Raw genomic sequence first — 25,140 nt, forward strand, 5'->3', positions numbered from 1 at the left:
AACGAGTTCCATAGCTCTTGTACTTTCTGGCTAATTGGGGTTTGTAGACTGTCTGGTTTTATATTATGTTCTGGGAATGGAGTGGACTTATACATAACTCGCGCGGCGTCAGAAGTTGTTGTTGTTGTCTGAGTGTTCTGAGTAGCGCGAGCAAGGGCTTGCCCATCGCTGGTTTAAACAGTTACGACTCCGTCCTATATTGGTATAGTTCGTCAGTTCTACGATCGCGGTCGTGTAGATCGTCAAGAGAGTATTTAGAAGCGATGTTAATCTATTGTAGCGGAATACAAATATATTGTTTTTATACGCGTTACTTAAAAAATAAGTAAAAGGGTATATTGTGTTCGTTGGAATGTATGTAACAGGGAGAAGGAGGCATTTCCGATTACATAAAGTATATATATTCTTGATCAGCATCTACAGCCGAGTCGATATAGCCATGTGTGTCTGTCTGTCTGTCCGTCCGTGTAAGCGCCTAGATCTCAGAGACCCCACGCAGGTCATCCGCCTCCATAAATCGCGAAAAGCTGTCTGTTCGTCTTTATGAACAAAGGGATCTCAGAGACTATAAGAGATAGAGTAACCAAATTTCGCACAAAGATTTCTATAGATTTCACGCAGATCAAGTTTGTTTCAAATTTAAGCCACACCCCTTTCCGCCCCCGTAAATAGCGAAAAACCACCACACCCACAGTTCTTAAGATAATACAGTTTTTATGGTTAACAACGTTATCCATTAATATTATCTATAATCTCACTTAACCTCAGTAATATTGGACAAGTAGAACGGGAGTAATAGTTAATCTTAGTTATAAATAATGTTATTATTTCAATTTAATCACAAAAGTATGCAATAGTTTTTATTTGGTCGTAATTTCTTATAGTACTTAATTATATATTTAAATAAGTAACGGGTATCCTATAGTCGGGATCTCGACAATAGCCTTTCCCACTTGTTTTGTTTTGAGCTTTCTCGATCTACGTACAAAAGTTGCCGGTTCAAATCTGAAATCTCTTTCAATTTTTTTTATTTATTTTTATTGGATGCGCCCATTATTAACAATTTATATATTAAATACCGTTAATTTTTTGTTGTTTCGACTTGCAAAATAATTGCATTGTAAAACTTTCCTACAATGAAACAAATGCTTTTGTGTCGTGACGTCACTAAACAAGTGTTGTCAGAACTTTCACACTAAAATATGCCAAAAATACTAACTTTCGTTTGAAATTATCGATTTTTATTTGTGTTTTTTATCATCCTTACATGGGCATATGTGCATGACTTTTCGTAGTCAAGGGTCTGGGTCTAGCACCCTGGCAGGACATTTTTCAGTACAAGTTGTTGTTGTGACGTCTGGCACATGTGCTCACTGCAATGTTGCAACTGTCAAGTGATAACCCTATTTTTTTTTTCAGAATTTTGGGATCTCTTGTTGTCGCAGTAAATGGTCTTGATATTGGGAAAAATTTTAACAAGTTGCAATAGCGGGTCTTTTATATCAACAATGGCTCGTGAGCAAATTGGCTTTACTATAGCAAACTTTGAGAATTTGTTGACCAACGTAAAAAAGTATTTTTGGTCTGTGGAAAATACGTCTACGTGTAATAGGTCTCCTGCGTAAGTAGGAATTGGTGATTCGCCCAGCACCTGTTTCTTTGGAATCCGGTCGTATTTGGCCAGTGAACAAACTCTGCAGTTGGCAACAATTTCTGTTGCTAGCCTGTTCATTTTGGGGAAGAAATAGTCGTGCAGTATTTGTTAAACGTTTTCTTGCGCTGCTCGGTGTGCTCTGTTATGTTCGGCAGTTACTATTTCTCTTTGTTCTGTCTTGTCTGTGATGTCAGCAAATAGATGTTTGGAATATCTAAATGTTGTCGACGGGATAGGTTCGATAACTATATGTTGAATAACGGCACAGCTCACAGTGTATTGCATTTACAACTCCTACATTCACTGTACCTTGTAGTGTCTGTAGAAGTGTGCTGCGATCTGAGACTCGTATAACGTGTCTTGCTTTATTATGAAAAAGCAGAAACGTTCTGACGGAGGGGGAATCAGCTTCTTCGATTATTATCTGATTCGTAAAGCAGTTGAATGGCTTGTCCGTGGTCATGATTGTGTAAGTCAGGGATTCCTCACTATGAATTGTAGCAAGGTCCGAACATTGAGAGCTGGAATCTACGGCGTTCAAGTTTTGATGCGACAATGCGTCAGCCACATAATTATTCTTGTCAGGTTTGTAAATCATGTTTGCAATATGCTCTTCAATAAAAGCTTTCCAGCTTTTTATTTTAGCATTTGGGCTACGATCAGATACAGCGAAAGTCAAGGGTTGATGTTCAGTAAAAATATTGAGGTCTTAACTAGACATCTGCATGAATGGCAGAAAATCGACGTTCGAATGGACAATGCGCTAATTGAATTCGAATGCGACGCACAATTTATTTGAGTGAGTGAGTACGCTAGCGTCGTACAATGTCTCATTTAACTCAAACGAAAAGCAATGAATTGAATGAGTGAGAACGCGTAAAAATTAGAGGGCTGGTTTTGAATATATTCGAATGCGAGACAGATTTTTCATTAATGCGTAGAGCACAAAGCGTACAGAAAAAAAGAAAATAAAAGAAAAACGCAAGTCAATGTATTTTACATACTTATATATATATATATACTTATATTTATTTTTCCTATATCTAATTATAGTATAATAATATGTACATATGTATTACATATGTAAGCCTATATTTATATATGTATTAAATTTATGTTTGTAAGCCTATATTTATATATGTATTTAGTTTATATTCGAGTGCAAAAACATTATTTTGAAATGAATACACACAAAGTCTATGCCACAACTCGAATACATTCGAATGTCTTCGGTTTCGCCAAAGTTTTCATTCCGTTTTACGCAGTTATTTATTCTCGCTCATTTCGTTGAATGGCGTTAGTTATGAGACACAGTGTGGTGTGTCACTCATACACATTCAATTCATTGTGTGCTTCGTACTCAATCAGCTGAATTCATTCGAATACATTCAATTTTACGTATGCTGTGAGTGTACTCATGCAGACCTCTAGTCTTAACCTCCGTACAGGTGATTCCGGAGCCCAAAGAATTGCTAACAACTCCCGGTCGTTTGTCGCGAAATTTGCTTCATTATTCCGCAACGTTCTTGTGATCATTGTTATCGGGCTACCTTCTTGGGACAACACAGCTCCCAGACCATGTCCTGAGGCAATAGTTGTTACGTCGAAGCACTTTTTAAAGTCCGGGTATCTTAACATTACGTCTTCGGATATCAAGATATTTTTCAATCTTAAGTTTCCAGCTGTTAAGCTGTAAGTTCGATCGGATCTTTCCATGACTGATAGGCACCTACTTTACCGTTGTCACTCTTTAACAGCTCGGAAAGAGGCTTTGCTAAGGCGGCATCGTTTTTTATGAAGCATCTGTAATAACTTGACAGCCCTAGGAATGACCTAAGATCCAATAAGTTAGAGGGTAGCTTGAAATTCAAAATAGCCTGTACCTTGTCAGGAGACGCTTTTATACCGCCTCTGGTAACTACAAATCCCAAATATTCCACACTTTTCTTAAATAACTTGGACTTCTCTTGGGATACCCTCATGCCAGCTTCGTAATGACTTTTTAAGACCCAGTCAATGTGATTGACTTTCACATAATATTATTACGTCGTCGACATAGACTTAACATGTTTTCCCGATTTGTTCCCTCAGAACGTCATCTATTGCCCTATGAAAAATGCTTGGTTTGTTTTTGAGACCGAAAGAAAGCCCACAGAACTCGTACCCGTTGTTCACTGAGAAAGCGGTTTTCCCTCTGTCCCTCTCTGCGAGTTCGATTTGGTGGAACCCTGATTTCATGTCCAACGTTGTGTAAAATTGATCTTTATCCCTGTTTGACAGTATTGTCGAAATTGAGGGTATTGGATATTTGTCGCTCACGGTTTATTGATAAAGTTTCCTAAAATCAATAACTATTCTCCTATTCCTGTAACCGAGTTCGTCGACACTTTTTTATCAACGACCCAATTGGGGTTGTTGTATGGGGACCTGGACGGTCGAATAATACCGTTTTCGATAAGTTGATGGACTTTAGTTTTATCCAATTTTATTTATATTTTTATTTAAAATTTTTAGATTAAACTGAATTTTGTTCGTCATAAAATTGGATATCAGAAATGTTGGGGCTAGAAATTGCTTTCGTCACTAGACTTTTACCTCGTGTAGGGGTTTTTTTCTGGGATCAGAAATTTCTATCAGAAATTATTGCAATTGCTTCTGCTTTCGACATTGTAGGTTTATCATTAATGCAGGCAAATAGTAAAATATATAAATTTAGTTGTTTAATATCTTTTATATTTAAAAAAAATTTTTTTTAATTATAAAGAAAACTAGGTGGTTCCGGCCCCTGCTCGCTTGGCTCCCGTTGCTATAGTCGAGCATACTCTACTGTCGGAGACCCCGTACTTACTATGAAAAAAAAAGTTTTTCATACTAACATAAGACTTGGATTTTCGCCCGATTGGTCCTATGACAGCTATATGACATAGTGGTCCGATTTGATCCAACTTTAGTCAGGATATATGAAACCAAGTTAAATGCATATTGTATCAGTTTGGTTGAGATGCCTCATAAAACCAAAAAGTTTTTCGTAATAAAACGTGATTTTCGACCGATAGAAAAATGTATTTATTCACTTAACCCCTCAACCAAAATTTATGCTTCACATACCAAAAAACGCGAAATTGTACGTATTATATCAACTATATCAACATATTAATTTAACAGAAATCGTTAGAGCCGTTTTGTCAAAAATCGCCAAAATGTAAGCTAAAAAAGTTTATTTCACCTGTAAAATGTTACCAGAGTACTTTGGAAAAAAATTTTAAAGGTACGCCTAAAAGCCCTCAAACACACCTTTCCAATGATATATAGAACATATTTGTAGCTTTTATGGTTTGGAAACTGTTGTTTCAATTTTAGCGGGATTTAGCGTTTTCCCTCTAAACTAGCGGTTTTTTCAAAAAGTCGTAGAACAAACATTTCTAGATTTTCGAAAAGGAATAAATCCCCATCATTACATTTAAGCTTCTTTAGCGCTTTGATGCAAACAGACAAACAAACTGACTTTTCATTTCATTTTGAGAAGTCCACTAAAATTTTTAAATTTCTTTATCTTTTGAACCAGTTATCGGATTTGGGTGATTGAGGTATCAATCGACGAGTATTTTTAAGTAGAATTTTTTAAAAATAAAAAATGTTACCAAAAGGCCCAAACAGCTGCAATCATTTAAATTTTTCCCCTCCCACTTACACCCCCGTATCTCATGACCCAAGTTGGTTAGAAAAAGTTTTAGTATGCCATTTTGTAAGTTAAGACTATACCTTTTGATCGGTATATAACTCGATCTGATCGGACAGTCGTAGCAAATTTTCCAACTTAGCTGTATATATAGTTAGTCACCTTTCTCACCCTTCGTGATGCTTTCGTCACTAACGCGAACTGCCGTCCGCAGTGATAAGAAATTTTTTCTCGATTTGGGTGCCCCCATGGATAGAGTTCACTTGGAATGGTTTTTCTACATCTGTGATATTTTTTAATTCGGAGAAAGGCTTAATGTAATTTTTTGACGCTCCTGTATCAGTTAATATTTTGATAAGCCACACCCTACATATCGATCGATGTACGGGAGGTAGAACCTAGTCCTAAAAAATTCAAGGAGTCTTTAAGGGCAACATCATTTTCAAATGTCGTGACACCTTCATCTGCATCAGACTGGTATTCATTGTCATCAGTTTCTTGTTAATGGAAGGTGTGATTTATTTTCTGTCGGCTCTAAGCCGAGTTCGGTTTCCTGTTAAAATTTGTCGTTTTTCGAAATCTTGACAAGAACGGATCGACATCCATGGGTTCGACTTGCGCTTGCTGTTCACGTCCTTGGAAGCGTTGCTACGATCTAGTGGGCTGTGAGCTAAGTGGTGGCTGAGTCCCTCACGGACCCGCCCTGTCCCTTTTATTTCCATATGTGCTTCTCAGCTGTGGGAGTTTGGCTTGACTTGTACCCTCATTAACTTGGTAACGTGGTCGTTTGTCTGAAAATTTTTGACCATTTCTTTCTTCAGTTTCGTCAATACTGTCAAGTCCGGTCCTCCACATAAAAATTAGTCAAAACTAGATTTAATAATTGGCCCAGTTGGAATAGTTTTCAAAAGGAAATGCACTTGTTTATGTTCAATAAAAATTTATATTTTATAAGCACTGACCAGCCTGGTATTTGTGTGTGTGTTTTTTCTTGATTTATTTTTTATTAAAGGTAGGTACTCACTAATGTTTGTGAGGAGTGAAAAAGAAAAAGGGATAAATTGAAACGCTCAGCGACGAAAATTAGTGTGACTCCAAACACCATTTGTTGAATGGTCACATTGGTGCGTCAGCTGTGCGTTGCTTACATTTTATAAAGCGCCAAACTTGAAAAATAAAGAAAGATATGGAGACGGGATTGTTAGCATATGCCCTATGCTGAAAAAAGCAGAGGAGGAGGAATGCAGGCTTCGTGCATATTGGGTCAATCTATAAAAATTGCATCGAAATGCTATTTTCAAACAAGTCTCCTCCGTTGTAAAGAAGTCCAAACGTCCTCTTTTTATTTGTTTGTGAGTCCAGAACAAACAGCTATTATTTATCTAATGGCTGCCCAAATAATGAACACCCAATATATTTTTTCGGTCGACTGAGGAATATCACCACTGTTCTTTTACACGGAGTTTATCCCAGCGATCGGAATTTTTTCGATGTGAGTACCTACATTTAAGAAAAAAAAAATTTTTTAAATAAAGATAATGATGATTTTTTCAAGCTTTTTTTTTTTTTTTTTAGCTTTTTTTTGCTTAAAAATTCGAGAAAAAGTCTAAAAATTATTACATTATTCTTTTATATTTTATAGCTGCATAAATTGAGCGTCGTTTAAGATATGATTTATTAAATTCTATGGAGGGACGGCGATATAATATTATTTTGTGGCTAGGCATGTTTTTGGACATGGGTCACCTGGGTCATGAGACACGGGGGTGTAAGTGGGAGGGGAAAAATGTAAATGATTGCAGCTAATGGGGCTATTGGGATCTTTTGTAAAAGTTTTTATTTTTTTCTAATTTAAAAATTTTTATTCTAATTAAAAATACGCGTCGATTGATACTTCGATCACTCAAATCCGATAACTGGCCCAAAAGATAAATGAATTTGAAATTTTTAGTGGACTTTTCAAAATGACATGAAAAGTCAGTTTCTTTGTTTGTATCAAAGCGCTAAAAAAGCTTAGATGTAATGATGGGGATCTATTCCATTTCAAAAATCTATAAATGTTTGTTCTACGACTTTTTGAAAAAACCGCTAGTTTTGCGGGAAAACTATAAGCGGGAAAACTAAAATTAAACAATTTCCAAACCATAGAAGCTACAGATATGTTCTTTATATCATTAGAGAGGTGTGTTTGAGGGCGTACCTTTAAACTTTGCTTCTAAGTACTCAGGTAACATTTTACAGGTGAAATAAAGTTTTTTAACTTACATTTTGGTGATCTCTGACAAAACGGACCTACGATTTTTATTAAATTTGAGTATGTTGTAGTACGTAAAAATTTCCTTTTTTTGGTATATGAAACATAAATTTTGGGGAGTTTGAAAGATGTTACCTGTTCTCTGAATATAAACATTTTTCTATCGGTCGAAAATCACGTTTTAGTACGAAAAACTTTTTGGTTTTATGAGATATCTCAACCAAACTGATACAATATGCATTTAACTTGGTTTAATATATCCTGACTAAAGTTGGTTCATATCGGACCACTATATCATATAGCTGTCATAGGACCGATCGGTCCAATATTAAGTCTTAGTTCGAAAAACTTTTTTGTTTTACGAGATATCGTAACCAAACTAATAGAATATGCATTTAAGTTAGACTTAAAGATCCTGACCAAAGATGGTTCTAATTGAGCCACTATATCATATAGCTGTCATATGACCGATCATATGTACGGGGTCTCCGACAGTAGAGTATGCTCGACTGTAGCAACCCGAGCGAAGGGAGCAGTGGGCGGAGCCCCCTATTTTTTTTTAAATTAAAAAATTTTTTTTTAGATATGAAAGAAATTTAACAACCAAATTTACATATTTTACTATCTGCCTGCATTAATGATATAGTTACAATGCCAAATGCAAAAGCAATTGCAAAAATTTCAGATATCCGACAAAAAAACCTCTACACAAGGTAAAAGTCTAGTGACAAAAGCAATTTCTAACCCCAAACTTTCTAATACCCAGTTTTGTGACGAACATAATTCAGTGTAATATAAAAATTTAGAATAAAATTATAAATTAATCAAAAAAAAAAAAAACGAAAATTGGCATTCGGTACTGCGAAAAAAGTAATATTTTTGTTTGTACAATAAAGCTCACCCTTTTTGCGCACAGTGCACAATGCCAATTTTCGATTTTTTTTTTTTATTAATTTATATATTTATTTAAAATTTTTATATTAAACTGAATTTTGTTCGTCTCAAAATTGGATATCAGAAAATTTGGGGCTAGAAATTGCTTTCGTCACTAGACTTTTACCTCGTGTAGAGTTTTTTTTTGTGGGATAAATATATTCATTAGCTTTCAGAAAAAGTAAGGCTTTTGAAAATTGGTTTGGTCATTCTCGAGTAATGATGACAAATGTGGGCGCACCTCTAAAAAAAAGTACGAAAAAAGACAGATTTTTAAAAAATTAAAAAAAAAAATTTGTTCATAAAAAAAATATTTTTTTCATATGGGGCCTCAAATCTATTCAAAAAGTAGATTAGGTACTTGTAATTTTTGGGCTGTTGCCTAGTGTAATTAGAAATCCCACAAAAAAATTTACAAATCTTTCTTAAGCTAAAATAAACCAGGTTCGACAGATTGCTGACCCTGCGCCTCGTGCCGTTCTTCATCGGCCACTTGGCGTGCATAGCTACGGGATCATGTTACTCCGCTGAGCTGGCTGTTGACCAGCGGTTGACCGGCCGGCAATGCAGAGTCGGCAATGCATAATCAGCGTTTCTGCGGCAGAGTGTCGCAACATAGTTGCGATGGCATCCGGTTGCCCAATCGAACCTACCTGTGGTTTACTTATATAAAAATGAAGTAAAATTAAATATATATTAGAAAGTGAATAAAAAAAAAATGGAGCATATAAAATGTATTTATAAAAAATTAAATGTATTAAAGAAGAGTGAAAAAATATAATATCATAATAAATAAAATAAAATCTTAATATAATATAAAGTATTTAGAAAAATTTAAAATATAAAAAAAAGATGTATAATAAAAATTGGGCGTTCTATGTAGCGCTGCCGGTCCGTAATTTCCAACTTTGGTTCCTTCAGATTCTTCGCCACAACAACACCATTATTATTGTTGACAATCATCTTGACGTGCATCCGGGACAAGAAGTCAAAGCAGTAAGTGTCTTCTGCGGCCATTGTTCGGGGCCTATGGGCTCAGGCGGTACCGGTGCTTATCATCGCACAGGACATCAGTTCAGCTCACTTCAGTTTTTATACCCGTTACCTCAAAAGTAAGTATAAGGGTATATTATGTTCGTTGGAATGCATGTATCAAGGAGAAGGAGGCATCTCCGACCCCATAAATTATATATATTCTTGATCAGCACCTACAGCCGAACTTATATAGCCATGTGTGTGTCCGTTCCGCCGTCCGGCCGTCCGGCCGTCCGTCCGTCTGTGTGAGCGCCTAAATCACAGAGACCATAAGAGATAGAGCAACCAGATTTTTATAGACCCCACGCATGTCAAGTTTGTTTTAAATTTTTAATACGCCCCCCTTCGCCGCCGCAAATCGCGAAAAACCACCACACCCACAGTTTATTATCTATCAGACAGAGAGTTCTTTGTTTGAGCGATTCAGACGTGTTTTATTTGGCTCTTAAACTTTCATCCGTTTGTGTGAATTATAATACATCCTTTTTAAATTTTTAGATCTAAAATTTGTAATCATTTGTGTATTGTGGTCCTAATATATGGCATTTTATTTTTGCTAAACTTAGTTTTGCAGTTTCCCTTAAATAATTACATTCTTGTGCGTTTGCTTGTTTGTGTATTTCGGATTTTCTGAAAAGAGTTAAGATTAGACAAAGTGCACGAAGTTCGTACTACCTTGGCTCTGTGCGGTAATATTGGAGCGGTAGTATTGCCCTGACCGATTTGATTCCATTTTATTTGCCGGTGGATTCCCTTGAATCCGCCTACAGGGCGGTACATCTGATGAAAAGCCACAAACCTATTGGGGTAAGAAGCACGGGTCCTAGAAGGCACGTTCTCTAACTCTAAACAAATAGCGTATGCCTCCGGCAAATTCTTCGGTCTACGAACTACCAGCTATTTAGAAATGTCTCTATTCAAACCTCTTATGAAAACATTCAATGCCCTGTCCCTATAGGACTCTACCAAGGTACTAATAATCTTTGGGACTTGCCCTCCGTTTTTAAGTCTTCCTATTATAAGAGCAAAGTGGCTATTGAATACCGAAAAAAAGGCGTATACGGTCCTTGCACCTTGAGTCACTTAAGCCATTTGGTGTTCAACAGTGCGCATATCGCGTTTATCAGCGTAATGGAGTGCTAAAATTCGTTTGATTTCAGACCAATCGTCATCAGGCACATTGTACGAAAGGAGATCTGTTTCTGCTTTACCCTTTATTTTTTGCCTAATGTAAAGGATTATTCAACGATAATCTCAATATTTCCTTCAATTTGTATTCGTTCCGATCTTGGGTCAAAGGTTTAGATTGAACGACAATTGGTTTACTTATCTCGCTATCACTTTCTATACAACAACCTTTCCGTCAACCATATTAATGTCTTCCTTAACATTGGCCATTTGGACAAGTAGTGCTGTTAAGGTCGCATCTAATTTTGTTCAAGGTTTTTTTAATCTCCTTCATTTTGTACCCGTTCTTTTTGTATAATATATTGTAGGGGCTCGCAAGCAAGTTGCCGCAGCGGTTTTCGTTTTCTTTACTTTTATTTTTGCGACACTTTTTTGTCCCGTGAATTACAAGTTTTTTAACAAATCACCGCGGCGGGGTTGTCTCTTATTTTGTTTCATAATAACTTTTAATGCGGTCGTTAATCTCTGATCTGTTCAGTCGAGAATATGCAGATCACCGCAGCGGGTATAGTATTTTTAGATTATATCACTTATTTTGCGCTTGTGGACGTTGTTTAACCGATTTAAGCCGAGCGATTATTAATCGCAATTATCGAGAAAATGTACAATGATACAAACAGAAGTGGTCAACCAGTTTCTCTTATCAGTGGCAGTAGCATCAGCCTTTGAGAAAAGACGCTCTGCTGGTACCGATGTGCCAATCAGGAAGCAATATCGACAATTTATAAGATATAGCTTAGGGTAGACTGTTCGCGTCTCCTGACAGGCATTGACGACGTTGCGTTTTAATTCCAAGACCGGAGCATTTAAATAAACGCTGAGCTCGACCTGAATTTGAGATGAGCCATACTTTTTACGTTTGTGTGCCAGCGACATGTGGTGGGCCTATTAATCGAACTCGACTTCACCAGTAGATGATCCGATACTTACGCTTCCTTGGAAAACCTCCGCCATTTCCTTCCATATATGTTTCATAACTAAAGCCAAAGCAATAGGATCTAAGAAATGATTTTTCTTCGCTTGAAACGCGAATAGCGTTGATTGCAATGAGCCCTGAGCCATGTATTGTGTAATATCATCATCGTCGAAGTGGTTTAATTCCACATTTGTCACACATATAGAAAACCCTTTCTGGTTTGATTTAGACTTCGACACGTCTGGTCGAAGTCATGTATATTTTCTGAATAATTTGTACAGTTGTTCTTATACATTAACTTAGCTAGCCCGCTACATTCAAGTGCGATCATATTTCATTGCACTTAATATTTGCTGGGTACTTCAGTTTTGTTTACGTAAGCGACAAAGTGTCGCAATTATGTATTGCTGTTAAATTATTAGTAGGTACAGTGTACCCTCGATACATGAGCATTTTACAATTGGCACACATGATGACTATCTGAGTCCCAACCTGTCCTATAAATTTCGATGAACAAAAAGTATCGAGACCTCTTTAGATGCTTTCGAAGATGTCTTTTTATGAACTTTATTCCTATAGACAAAAACCTTGTACCAAAGCAGTATTTGTAATTTGCTTGGTTTTGATGAGTGATATCATACAGAGCAGAGCTTTCTTCTGCTACCGAAAATGCATTGCAGACACAAAATTATTTGACATTAATTTGCGCATATATGATATATGTTCCCATAACTATTAATTACTTTCAGCTATTTAGATTTAACTTAAAGTGGAGCAAAATACAAAGATGAAGAAACTAATGTACCATAATATAAAATAACCCAAGAATTTTAATTGTTTTTTGGGATTTTTTAAATCAAGCCTATTTGTTAGTAAAACTAAAAGTAGACTAGATTTGAAAACAAATTGCTAGAATATGTTAGATATAAAAATAAGTGCCGGTGTTTCAAAGTCTATTTAAGGGGTTTGATAACTATACAACAGATATTTTGACGTGAAATTGATAGAAATCAATGTCAAGTTTGAATTTATCTATTCAATAAAATTTAAGGAGACATTGAAAAACCGGCCCTTATTTTTATATCTAGCTTGTTCTATCAATTTGATTTCAAATCTCGCCTACTTTTACTTTCAAGTTCTGGTAACCCTGCAGTAAATAGGACACTTCCTGGTATTGCATATGTTTTTTACGGGTCCATTACTAACATGCTGAATTCCAATACCAGCTCCTTGGCGGTGATAATTGTTGGATAAAGGAGTATCAAGCGATATTTTCTGTCCACGACCTTGGACAAAAGAGTCTCAACTTTCTTTTGGTGCAGCAAATTAGTGTTGACGACCCCAGTCTTCGCCAACTGTTAGGCTCTCGTGATTTCATCAAACTAGTTAACCATAATGCAATGGTCTTGTGTTGCGATACCGTAGCCACATGCTCGTCTCCCTCGTTGGCGTTCACCCTTGTCATGATTTCATCAAGTTTTAGCAGTGAATCGTGGGCTGCGTCTAACAACCTGGTGTTGATCTTGATCTCTTGTTGTTGTTTCTCACCACTTTACCCATTGACTGGAGTTAGTTTTCGAGTACGAGGCATCAGGTAATCCGTCGACCTACTTTCGTGCGTATCCCAGTCAGTCCTTGGAGCACGGCTTACGACGAGTTGTACCGGTCATCTTCGTAATACCGTCCGCAGCTCTTTTCAAGTAATGGGATATGGGTGCCTCGATTCTGCGATCAGTTATTAAAATTCTTTCTACTGTAATATGATTGAGTTTGGAACAATTTACTTTGGAGCGTCTGCTCCTCTGTGTTACTTTATTCAGAATGATTCTTATATCTTCATGTTGGGCTTAGCTAACTCGAAACATGCAATTCTTATATCTATGTCTTATATTTATGTGTAAGTATATTGGTGTGTACATATGTATGCAGAAGGCATGGAATGTGTATATGTTTAAGTGTGGTCTTTTGGGTATTTGTATATTTATAATTATTATGACAGAGTGTCACAATGTATGTAATTACTGTTATACCCTTTGATTTGTATTACTGGCAGGGTAGGTATACTACACCTCCCTTTTTAAAGAAATGACGTAATATATGTAATCATTTAAATATTGTTAATTCGGTATAAAAATATAATTAATAGTAATAATTTGATTTGTTTTTTTTTTCCTTATTTTATAAGTGTATTAAAATGTGTTATCTCTCTTTTTTTTAAATATTTGTGTTCATTGATAAAAAAAATTCTTTGTTTTTTTTTTTATATATATATTTGATTTACTTTAACTCTATTCAACTTTAAATTTTCATTTGACTTTCCTAGAAGAATTTAAATTTTCTTTATTTTATTCCCATTTGTTTTTCATTATATATTTCATTATACTCTTTTTTTTTAAATTTAATTAGGTTGAACAGACCTGTTTTTTTTTTTATTATGAAACGATTCATTGAATATATATATTTATCCTATCCTATTTAACCTATCCTTATGTTCTTTTTGTTTCTTATTCTTACTATCTTTAATGTAAATGTTATCGTTATCTTCTATTTTTTCTACTATATATGGTCTTAAATATACTGGCTCTTATTTGTGGCCTGCTTCATTTCCTATAAGTACTTTATCTCCTACTTTTAATTCAAAATTTCTTGTTTTCTCATCGTATGCTAATTTCCTATAAGCCTTGGCTTTTTCTAACATAATTCTAGCTCTTTTGTATGCTATTTCTAATCTAAACTTTATTTCGTTAGAGTAGTCATCTATATTATAAATAGGATCTATGTAATTAGTTTTATTTAAATCTGCCAAATACTAGTTCGTATGGACAATACTCATGCGTTGCTGATGGTGTCGTGTTAAAACAATAAGTGAAATATTGAATCCAGACATCCCAATCAGTTTTGTCTGCAGAGATGTATGAACGAATGTATTCATTAAATGTTCGATGACTTCGTTCTATTGTCCCTAATGTTTGGTGATGATATGCAGTAGAGGTGAGATTCACGATCTTCATATACTTGCATAAATCAGTTAAAATCTGGTTTTTATACTCTGTTCCCATGTCCCAAAAGGAACGTCTTCATTGGACCGAACTTGAGTATGAAATTTTCAAATATAGCCTTTGCGACATTATTTGCGCTTTTGCTTTTAATTGGAATGGCTACTAAATATTTTGTAAGGTCACAGTGTCTGCCATAAATATATGGTCTGAAATGGGTAATTGCCCAATGAATTGCTGCTAACTCTTGTTTTGTTGTGCTCTTATTGCTTTCCCCTTTTGTAAATGAACGAGATGCATAAGCCATTGGGAGCTGAATTCCGTCACGGTTCTGAGTTAGAACCGCTCCGCAAGCTTGTTTACTAGCATCTGTTATAATGCAAAATTCTTTGCGAAAATCAGGATATTGTAATAATGTGGCGTGCATAAGCTTTTCTTTAAGGTATTAGAATGCGTGTTGGCATTCACTTGACCATTCAAAAGGAACATTCTTTTTACATAATCTAGTTATGTGCCGTGAATAATCGGCGAAGTTTTTTATAAATCGACGATAATAATTGCAGAATGCTACAAATCGTCTCGCGCTGTCCGCATCATGAGGGACAGGATAATTTTTGATGACGTCAAATTTCTTGTCATCTGGCAAGACTCCTTTGTCAGTGCATTTGTGACCCAAGAAAGTCACTTCATGCTTGAAAAATGAACATTTTTCTGGATGCAACTTTAGGTTATATTTCCTACATACATTTAAAACATCAGTTAAGTTTTAAATCATGGGTTTTTCGGAATATCCTATCACCATTAAATCATCCATGTAAAGAAATGCCTGAGAGAGTTCCAATCCCGAGAATGCTATTGTCATCATTCTCTGAAATGAATTTGGTGCGATTTTAAGACCAAATGGTAATCGCGTGAAGCGATATGAGCCATTGCTCGTTGAAAAAGATGTTATATTTTTTTAACTTTCTTCAAGTTCAATTTGGTGGAAACCTGACATTAAGTCAAGGCATGAAAAGTATTTAGCTCTGCCCAGTTGGTCTAGAATATCATCAATTCTGGGGAGCGCGAACTTATCGGAAAGTAATTTTTTGTTGATTTGACGATAGTTAATTACTAATCGCCATTTCTTTTTTTCCGAATTTGGTAACGATTTTTTCGGAACTAACAAGAGTGAGCTGTTGTACTCGGATACAGACGGTTCTACGATTTTGTCGTTTATTAATTTCCCTACTTGTTTTTGGATTTCCTCAACTTGGCTATGCGAGCTTCTGTAGTTTTTGATATAAATGGGTTCATCATCTTTAAGTCTTAATGTTTGCTTGTAAAAATTATTTGTCGCTATTGGTTCTGTATCCAGTCCGAACACATCACTATACTTGGTGCATAATTCTGTTAATTGATTTCTGAATTGTTCTGGAAAATTTTTCTTTAATTTTGAAAGTTCTTGTTCGCTTCTATTTTCTGGATTAGTGTTATGAATGTCGTAATCTGTTAAATTTTCAAATTGGATTTTGTTTACTTTGACCAATTGGTCGGAATTAGTTGTGTTTAGAAGGCGAATGTATACATGTTTGGATGCTGCTATTGTATTTGCAACATAAATTCCATTATGTATTTCTTGATTAGGAACAAAAATATAATCGTTTACTGAATTGATGTCTATTTTTCGAATTACTTGGGATCTGGCTGGCAGAAGAACTGTATTGTTGCCAGCACTATATGTTATCGGAACATAAATAGGATAATTTAAATTTTGAGGTCTAATTATAAACCAGTATTCACTTGGATTGAAGTCTAATCGACAATTGAATTTCTTAATAAAATCAATGCCTATTATTCCATCACATGTTATTAAAAAATCTGAGTTTACTAAATGAAATTCGTGTGGAATAATATATTTTGTTGATTGAAGTTCTATTGAAGTTGTTCCTTGAGATTTTATTACACGCTGGCCTATGCCTTGGATGTTGATAATTTTTTTTTCTTGAATTTTGAAATTATCTGAAATTATTTTTAAGAGTGAGATATCTGCACCAGTATCTATTAGGAATGTGAGTCTATTTTCAGTTAAATGATTATAAAAAGTGACAAATATATTAAGACTATAATTGATGGAATGAACCTTTGCATTTACTGATAGTTTCCTAAAGGGTTCTGAGGGTTTTCCGACGCATTTTGCGTCACTCTCACATTGTTATTATTGTAACCTTGGTTGGAGTTACCTCGGCCTCTTCCTCGATTTTGGCTTCGTCTTCCTCCACGGTTATTGTAATTATTGTTGTTATTACTGCCTCGGTTGTAATTGTTGTGGCTGTAATTTCTGCCACGATTATAACCTCGGCCTCCTCTATTATTGTGATTTGCACCTCGTCGATAATACAGGACAGTGTTACATTGACCTGTTACCTCCGTGCAACTATTAACAAATTTGGAAACGGCATCATTCATGTTTGTGAATGTGCCTGCCTGCATGATAAGTTTTACCTTATCAATCTAGCAGTTTTGTGTCATAGCTTTTACAGCTGTTGTAGTGCTGTATTTGTTAGCAAGTGATTGGCTTAGACCTTTACTGATATAGGCTCCTTCAAGGGCCTTTGCCAGTTTTCAACCTCTTGGGTGTATTGGTTAGCCGTTTTGTTTTTCTGTTGCAGATTAAGTAGCTTGGCAGATACAACTTCTACCGATTCTCCTTTTACTGCATTTGACAGTTGCGTAATAATAGCAGCAATTGTCTGCTTATTACTTATTAGATTTCTTGCATGGCCTTTTAGTTTTGTTTTAATAAGGCTTATGGCTGTCAGCTCATGAGTGCCTTTTAAGGTATCCAATAGATTCAGAGAATCTAGAAAACTTTGCAGATTTTCCGGCTTACCATCAAACTCTGGTAATAGAGATGTGGCTAGCTTGATAAATTCTGCAACTGTTTGTGCCATTTCAGAAATTGTTGTCGTTTCCGGTTTTGTTTCGATCGGATCGCTTTCTTCTAGTGCTTCGGTGTCACTATAAGGTTCAGCGTCGCTTGACTGAGTTGATTCGTCTAATCCCTTTAATTGGTCGGGATCGAACTCCGCCAATTAATTTAGACTTTCTGGCACTTTTATCTTAATATGTCGCCTATTGGTGACAGTAATCAATCTTGTGTTTAGGGATTTTATTACCCTTAAACATTCGGTATTGTGCTCAGATGTGAATTTGTTTTCGAAACGATTTATTAAGGTAACTATATTATTATATTCCCTTACTAAAATTTCTATATGATTTTTCTGAGTCTCCGCTATTATAACTGCTTTATTAATGCATTTGTAGGATTTATCGAATTTATTACGAAATGCGTTTATATCTTTCGCGATTTCGTTCCATTTTATTCTTTTAATGGAATTATGACATCGCTATCGTTTGATACATTAATATCTCGATATCATATACTCTGTAAGTCTACCCAAGGTTGGGTGATTTTTTGTTGACATTGATATATTAATGTTTGGTAACGTCATTAATACATCTGCTTTTTCTCTGTATGTATCAATGGCGAATACCCTAGGTTGTACCTAGCCATATATCTTGTCTCGAAATGCGAAATTTCTATTGGGGTCGTGAAAATCAATTGTGAAGCTCTTGCTTCGAAGTTTGGCTCTAACTGATATACTTGGAGGATCGCTTCCAAAATATCCATTTTTGTATTGTGTTGTAAGTACTTTATTATATATTCTAGTACAAAATCAAAAATTAGCAGGGGCTCTGCTCTGTTTCTACATATCTAAAGTGTTCTATTCTCAAATTCTAGTTCCTTTTAAAATGTAATTTTTATACATTAATTTGCATTCATTATAATTGAATTTATTCGTATTTCATTTCTAGATCTTGTCTAGGTTATTTGCCCTACTCATGTATCTTTTCTTGATAATTTTGTTATGCTTAACAAGCAGAAATTGCAAAACCAATACTATCGTGATAATTAATAACAGGATCCACAATGAGTTTATGTCATCCGTGTGATCAATAATCTTGACGTTGTTTACAACGTTGGCAGTGTTGTCTTTTGCCTCACTGGAATCACTAAACCACCCCATTATGTAGTTTTAATTGTCTTTATATATTCAATGAAAAGTATTTTTTATTGATCTAACGTTTATGAAAGAAAAATGAATTTTGTTTTAAAAATCTTGATTTAGTCTTTCATTTAATCTTTTTCTTTTAATCTTAAAAGGGATTTCATCAAGTGTAATGTCCCGCCAGGTAATTATTATAACTTTTTGCTGTTTAGATCGGAGCGACTGTTGTTATCGCTCCGATTGCTTTATTTTCAATTGTATGTGAACATGGACTTAAACATATCGTATTTATATCGTAAGCTAATAAGGAGGCTGTACGCTGCTTTGGGTGGCAGCGCAGCCGTTTATATATAAGCGTATATAAAACATATAAAACGAATATATATATGTGAACGACGGATACGTCGCTGCAGGCAGAGTGTGTTATGCACATATATACTTAAGCGGTCAATGCATGGGACACATGCTGACGCTGCCTAATTCTTGTAGGATCATATTTCGGTGCGCTTGAAGAGTACTTGAAATGTACTTGAAAGCGTATGTCCGAATATGTTTATGCAACGACGAAGTGTCATTGCCTTTTTGTGTTATGTTTATACAGCAACAGAGTGTTACTGTTTAGGGTACATTTAATACAGTGTACTATCGATATATGCGCATACTACATCTCCCTCCTTTTGAAAAATAACGTAACTTAGTGAAGTTATTTTACTTAAATTTATTTTATCTAAAATTTTTTTTTTTGATTTATTATAATTGTAATGTATTTATAATGTATTTAGTGTATTTTAAAATATTAATTTTTTTTTTTTTATATGTATATACTATAATTAAATTTTTTTTTTTTTTATGAATTAAACATTTTTAACCTATCCTTATGAACTGTTTGATTTTTACTCTTATTTCCGGAAATAACTATATTATCGTTATCTTCTATTTTTTCAACTCTATAGGGCCCTGTGTATTTAAAATCTAGCTTATGGCCTACTTCGTTTTTTAGTAAAACTTTATCTCCTATTGATAAAATTATGTTCCTAGTTTTTAAATCATATATTTCCTTATTTTTCTGTTTATTTAATTCGAGCATATTTCTTGCTCTTTTGTATGCTACTTCTAATCTATATTTACTCTCTTTAGCGTAGTCATCTATGTTATATATGGGTTCTATATTACTTATGCTGTTAAAGTACTTTGGTATTAGTATTATTAGTCTTACCAAATACTAACTCATATGGACAATAATTGTGTGCCATAGAGGGGGTTGTATTGAAGCAATAAACAAAATATTGGAGCCATACGTCCCAATCTGTTTTATTTACTGATATATAGGATCGTATGTACTCGTTGAATGCTCTGTGGCTATTTTCAATTGTTCCAACAGTTTGATGATGATGTGCCGTTGATGTTATATTCTTAATTTTTAAATATTTGCACAGATCATTTATAATTGAATTTTTATATTCCGTTCCCATGTCCGAAATGAACGTCTTCATTGGACCGTACTTGAGAATAAATGATTCAAATATTGCTGTTGCAAGTGTTGCTGAGCTTTTATTTGCGATAGGTATAGCAACTAGATATTTGGTCAAGTCACATATGAGCGTGACTGCATATTCATTGCCTTGTTCTGACTTTGGTAGTGGACCAATTGTATCCACTATCACTCTGTCAAAAGCCTTCATCGGAGTTTCAGTAATTGTTAATGGGGTCTTAGTATTTGTCGTTATTTTTGCTTTTTGACATTTTTGACATTTCTGGGTGTACTCTGTTATATCACGAGTCATACCCTTCCAGTAATAATGTCTTTGGACCTTGGCCAAGGTTTTTGCAATGCCTGTATGACCTCCTTGTACTGGATCGTCATGTAGTGTAGACAATATAGCTTCTTTCTCTTTAATATTTGTTAATGTGGGCACCGGGTTGAGTAGCGCTACTCTCAATATGTTTAATAATTTACTGCCCATAATTTTGAAATTATCTATTGAAACTGTTTCAAAGATATTTTCCCACGGTGCCATTTTCAATTGGCTAATTTTTAATATACCGGCTTCTTTTTCGAGCCTTGGAAATAGTTGTCCTAAGTCAATATTTCCATTATTAGTATATAAATCTCCAATATCAATTCTTGCTATAATTTTCTTACCATGTTTAAAGAAACATAGCATATCTTTTATATGCAAGGTCACTACTTTACGTACTTCATCATTATTAATGACTTCATATACGTTGGGCTGAGAAGCTGTTTCGGTAGGTTGCTTTGGCATCTCTACTTTATTGTTTTCTGCGCAGAAATTTTGTCTACTTTGATACCTGGTAGTGACTTTCAGGATTTTATGTTGTATTGCTTTTAGTTCAGATATTGTTATCCGAGACAATGCATCGGCAACAAAATTATCTTTGCCTCTTAGGTACTCTACTGTAAAATTATACTCCTCTAATTCAAGTCTCATACGCGTTAATTTAGAACTGAAGTTTGTCATTGAAAACAAAAATGTTAGGGGTCTATGGTCAGTTTTTACTATGAAATGAGTTCCGTAGATATAGGGTCTAAATTTGGTAATTGCCCAATAAATAGCTGTTAACTCTTGTTCCGTCGTACTCTTGTTACTTTCTCCTTTGGTAAATGATCTCGATGCGTAAGCTACTGGAAGTTGAATTCCATTGTGGGCTTGTGTTAGCACTGCACCACAGGCTTGCATACTAGCATCTGTTATTATACAAAATTCTTTCGTAAAATCTGGATATTGTAACAGAGTAGGCTTTACTAATTGAGCTTTAAGATATTCAAACGCATTTTGGCATTCATCAGTCCATTCAAATGGAACATTCTTTTTATTTAATCTTAATTACAAAATGCTATAAAGCGTCTAGCGCTGTCAGAGTCATGTGGAACTGGATAATTTAATATGACATCAAATTTTTTGTCATCTGGTAAGATTCCCTTATCTGTGCATTTGTGTCCCAAAAATGTGACTTCATGCATGAAAAATGAACATTTTTCAGGATGTAGCTTCAAGTTGTGTTTCCTACACATGTCAAAAACACTAATTAAATTGTTAAGCATGTGTTTTTCGGAACAACCGATTACTATTAAGTCATCCATGTAAAGGAATGCTTGTGATGGTTCAAGTCCAGAGAATGCGATAGTCATCATTCTTTGGAATGAATTTGGGGCTATCTTTAAACCAAATGGCAATCGCGTGAAGCGATAAGAGCCATTGCTCGTTGAAAAGGATGTTATATCTCTAGAGTTTTCGTCTAGCTCAATCTGGTGGAATCCTGACATTAAGTCAAGACAAGAGAAATATGTTGCTCTTCCTAGTTGATCTAAGATTTCATCGATCCTAGGAAGTGGAAACTTATCGGATAGTAATTTTTTATTAATTTGGCGATAGTCAATTACTAAACGCCATTTTTTATTTTCATTGTCTATTGATTTCTTTGGTACTAGTAACAGTGGACTGTTATATTCTGAGACTGAGGGTTCAACTATTTTATCTTTAATAAGTTTATCGACTTGAGCTTGAATTTCGTCTTTCTGACTATGAGGATTTCTATAATTTTTTATATATACAGGTTCATTGTCTTTTAATCTTAGTTTCTGCTTATAAAAATTATTGGTTGTTATTGATTCGGTTTCGAGTCCGAATATGTCTGTGTAATTATAACACAGTTCTTTTAGTTGTTTATAAAATAGTTTTGGAAAATTTTTAGTTAGCTTTGACATAACATTGTTCGCTTTAGTTTCATTATTTATTTCGGATATTTCATAATTTGCTAATGGTTCATAATTCAAATTATTTATATTAACCATTTGATCGGTACTAGTTGTATTAAGTAAACGGACGAATGCATTTGCAGTTGTTACGACTGTGTTTGCTGCATATATACCGGGTTGGATTTCCTGGTTTGGAATTAAAATGCTATCTTCATTTGAAGTTAACTCAATTTTTCGGATAACTTCTGATCTTGCTGGTAACACTATTGTATTGTTACCAGAGCTGTAATTTATGGGAACATATATAGGATAGTTTAGATTGTCTGGTCTTATTATTAGCAGATCTTTTGAAGGTGTGAAATCTATTTGACAATTATGTTTTTTAATAAAATCTATTCCTAAAATTCCATCACACGGTATAGAAAAAGTTGAATCGACAATGTGGAAGTTGTGTGGAATTATATATTTAGTTGTTTGAATTTCTATGGATGTCATTCCCTTAGATTGAATTAATCCTTGATTGATTCCTTGAATATTTATTTTGTTGTCTATGTTTATATCATTAAAAGTGTCTGAATTGTCTTTTAGCAGAGATATGTCTGCACCAGTATCTATCAAAAATGTTAATTTCTTTCCTGTAGCTACGTTTGTGAATGTTACGAATACATTTACACTAAGATTAATCGAATGAACCTTTTTGCTGTCTATGGCTGTGTACCTAAGTGCTGTTGTGAGTTTCCCGAAGCATTTTGGGCAGTTCTCACATTATTGTTATTACCATTATTATTGCTGTGGCCCCTGTTTGAGTTACCACGGCCCCTAGAGTTTCCTCTATATTGGCCTCTATTTCTGTTGTTGCCGTAATTATTATAGTTATTGTTATATCTGTTACCATTGTTTTGGTAATTTCCACGGTAGTTTCCGCGGTTATACCCTCGGTTAGGTTTAAACCTTTGTTGCTGCGCTGCATATAGGACGGTATTTGTGTGTTCTACAGCGTCAGTGCAACTATCTACAAACACTGTTGTAATTTCACTCATTGAATTGAAATTTCGCGCTTTCATTACAGTTCTAACTTCGTCAATTGTGCTGTTCGTTATGATTGACTTTACAGCAACTTGTAGGCTTAGTTCTTCGGCATATTCTTGCGGTACACCGTTAATCATTTGAGCTGATTGCAACGCCCTTGTCAACTGTTCAACTTCTTGAATATATTGACTTGCAGTTTTATGTTTTTGCTGTAGATTAAACAATTTAGCGGATAATGCTTTGGCCGATTCGCCTTTAATACCGCCTTGTAGTTTGTCTATTATGGACACTATTGTTTGTTCGGTGTTGATTAAGTTTCGAACGTGGCCTTTTAGTTTAGTCTTTATTAGACTGATTGCTGTAGTTTCATGTGTTCCTTTTAGTGAATCCACTAATATAAGAGCATCAATGAAACTCTGTAGATTCTCAGACTTTCCACTAAACTCGGGTATGAGTGGAGAGGCTAGCTTAAGAAATTCTACTTGTGTCATGGCCATATTTACAGTTTTTATTTCAGTATTAGACTCTGATTCTGACTCAGATAGTTCTGGTAGTGTGATTACCGCTTGTATTGTGAGATCACCTAGGTCTTCTTCTTTGATATCTGTATGTGAACCGCTTGCGATTTCAGATTCGCTTACTGTCTCTAAATCTGCGTTTATTTCTTCCTCGAATAATGTCGGAGTATTCAAAATCGAAGGTATAGTTATGTCTAGCGAATATTTTGATTTAATGCTATTTAGGTTTGTTTTTAATCTATGCAAAAATCTTGACACATACGACCAATGTTCCTTATTTAACCTTTCTCTATTGTCGTGTATCAGGGAACGAGCTTGGTTAAAACATGAAACTAGTATTGTTGCGTGTTTATTTATAGTATCGTTTGAAATATTCCTATTTTGTGCTAGGCACTTGTATGATTTATCAAAATTTTCTTTTATTTTAATTAATGTGGCATTAATATTTTGCCATTCCATTTCATTTTAAAATTAATTATAGAATGTGCAAAAACATATATACTTTTTCAATCAAATAATTTTTTTTTTTTATGTTTAACCAATCTTGTTATTGTGTAATATAATTTTGTTTCAAATTTTGTCTAGGTCATTTGCCTGACTTTGATAGCGTTTTTTAATGCATCTATTATGTAGTATATACAATTTATATATTAGATGTCCTACGATTATTACGAAAATGATGGCAATAAGTATTGTTATTAATTTCATGTCGGTGTTAGCGACTTCGACTTTATTTATTACATTGGCTGTCGAGTCTACCGATTTTACATCTACTATGCCCATTTTGTCACAATTTTCAAATATTTCGTCAAATTTACTTATTCTATTTGTTTCTATTGACATTAATTTTATAACAAAAAAATTTTTTTTTTTTTTACTCTTATATGCTCATGCATGTATATATATATTTATTTTTCATTTTCAAATTAAATTTAATAAAATTTTTTTTTTTTTTTTATTTATTGCCTGCCTAATTTTTTGTATGGTTTTCAGGCCATAATCTAATCGGGCAACTGTTATATTGCTCAATTTTACAAAGTTTTTCTTAATATATTATGCATCGCAGTGCAAATATTGTAATTATATTATATATAAAAAAAATTTATCGTAGTTCGCCCTTGGTAGCGATGTCGGCTCACTTTTTCCTGGTCTGGCTTGGAACGCCAAA

At 34.6% G+C, this 25,140-nt stretch overlaps 1 protein-coding gene across 1 annotated transcript in view; it reads left to right on the forward strand.

The window, feature by feature from the left end:
- LOC117782746 (glucoside xylosyltransferase 2) overlaps positions 1–25,140 on the forward strand; it is a 109,055-nt gene that overhangs the window by 54,661 nt on the left and 29,254 nt on the right. The window contains exon 4 of the mRNA XM_034619783.1: positions 9,442–9,632. Within this exon, the coding sequence (XP_034475674.1) occupies positions 9,442–9,632 (191 nt within the window). The remainder of the gene's footprint in view (positions 1–9,441; positions 9,633–25,140) is intronic.

The sequence above is a fragment of the Drosophila innubila genome (assembly GCF_004354385.1).
Source record: "Drosophila innubila isolate TH190305 chromosome 2L unlocalized genomic scaffold, UK_Dinn_1.0 5_B_2L, whole genome shotgun sequence".
In the NCBI taxonomy this organism is placed as follows: Eukaryota; Metazoa; Arthropoda; class Insecta; order Diptera; family Drosophilidae; genus Drosophila; species Drosophila innubila.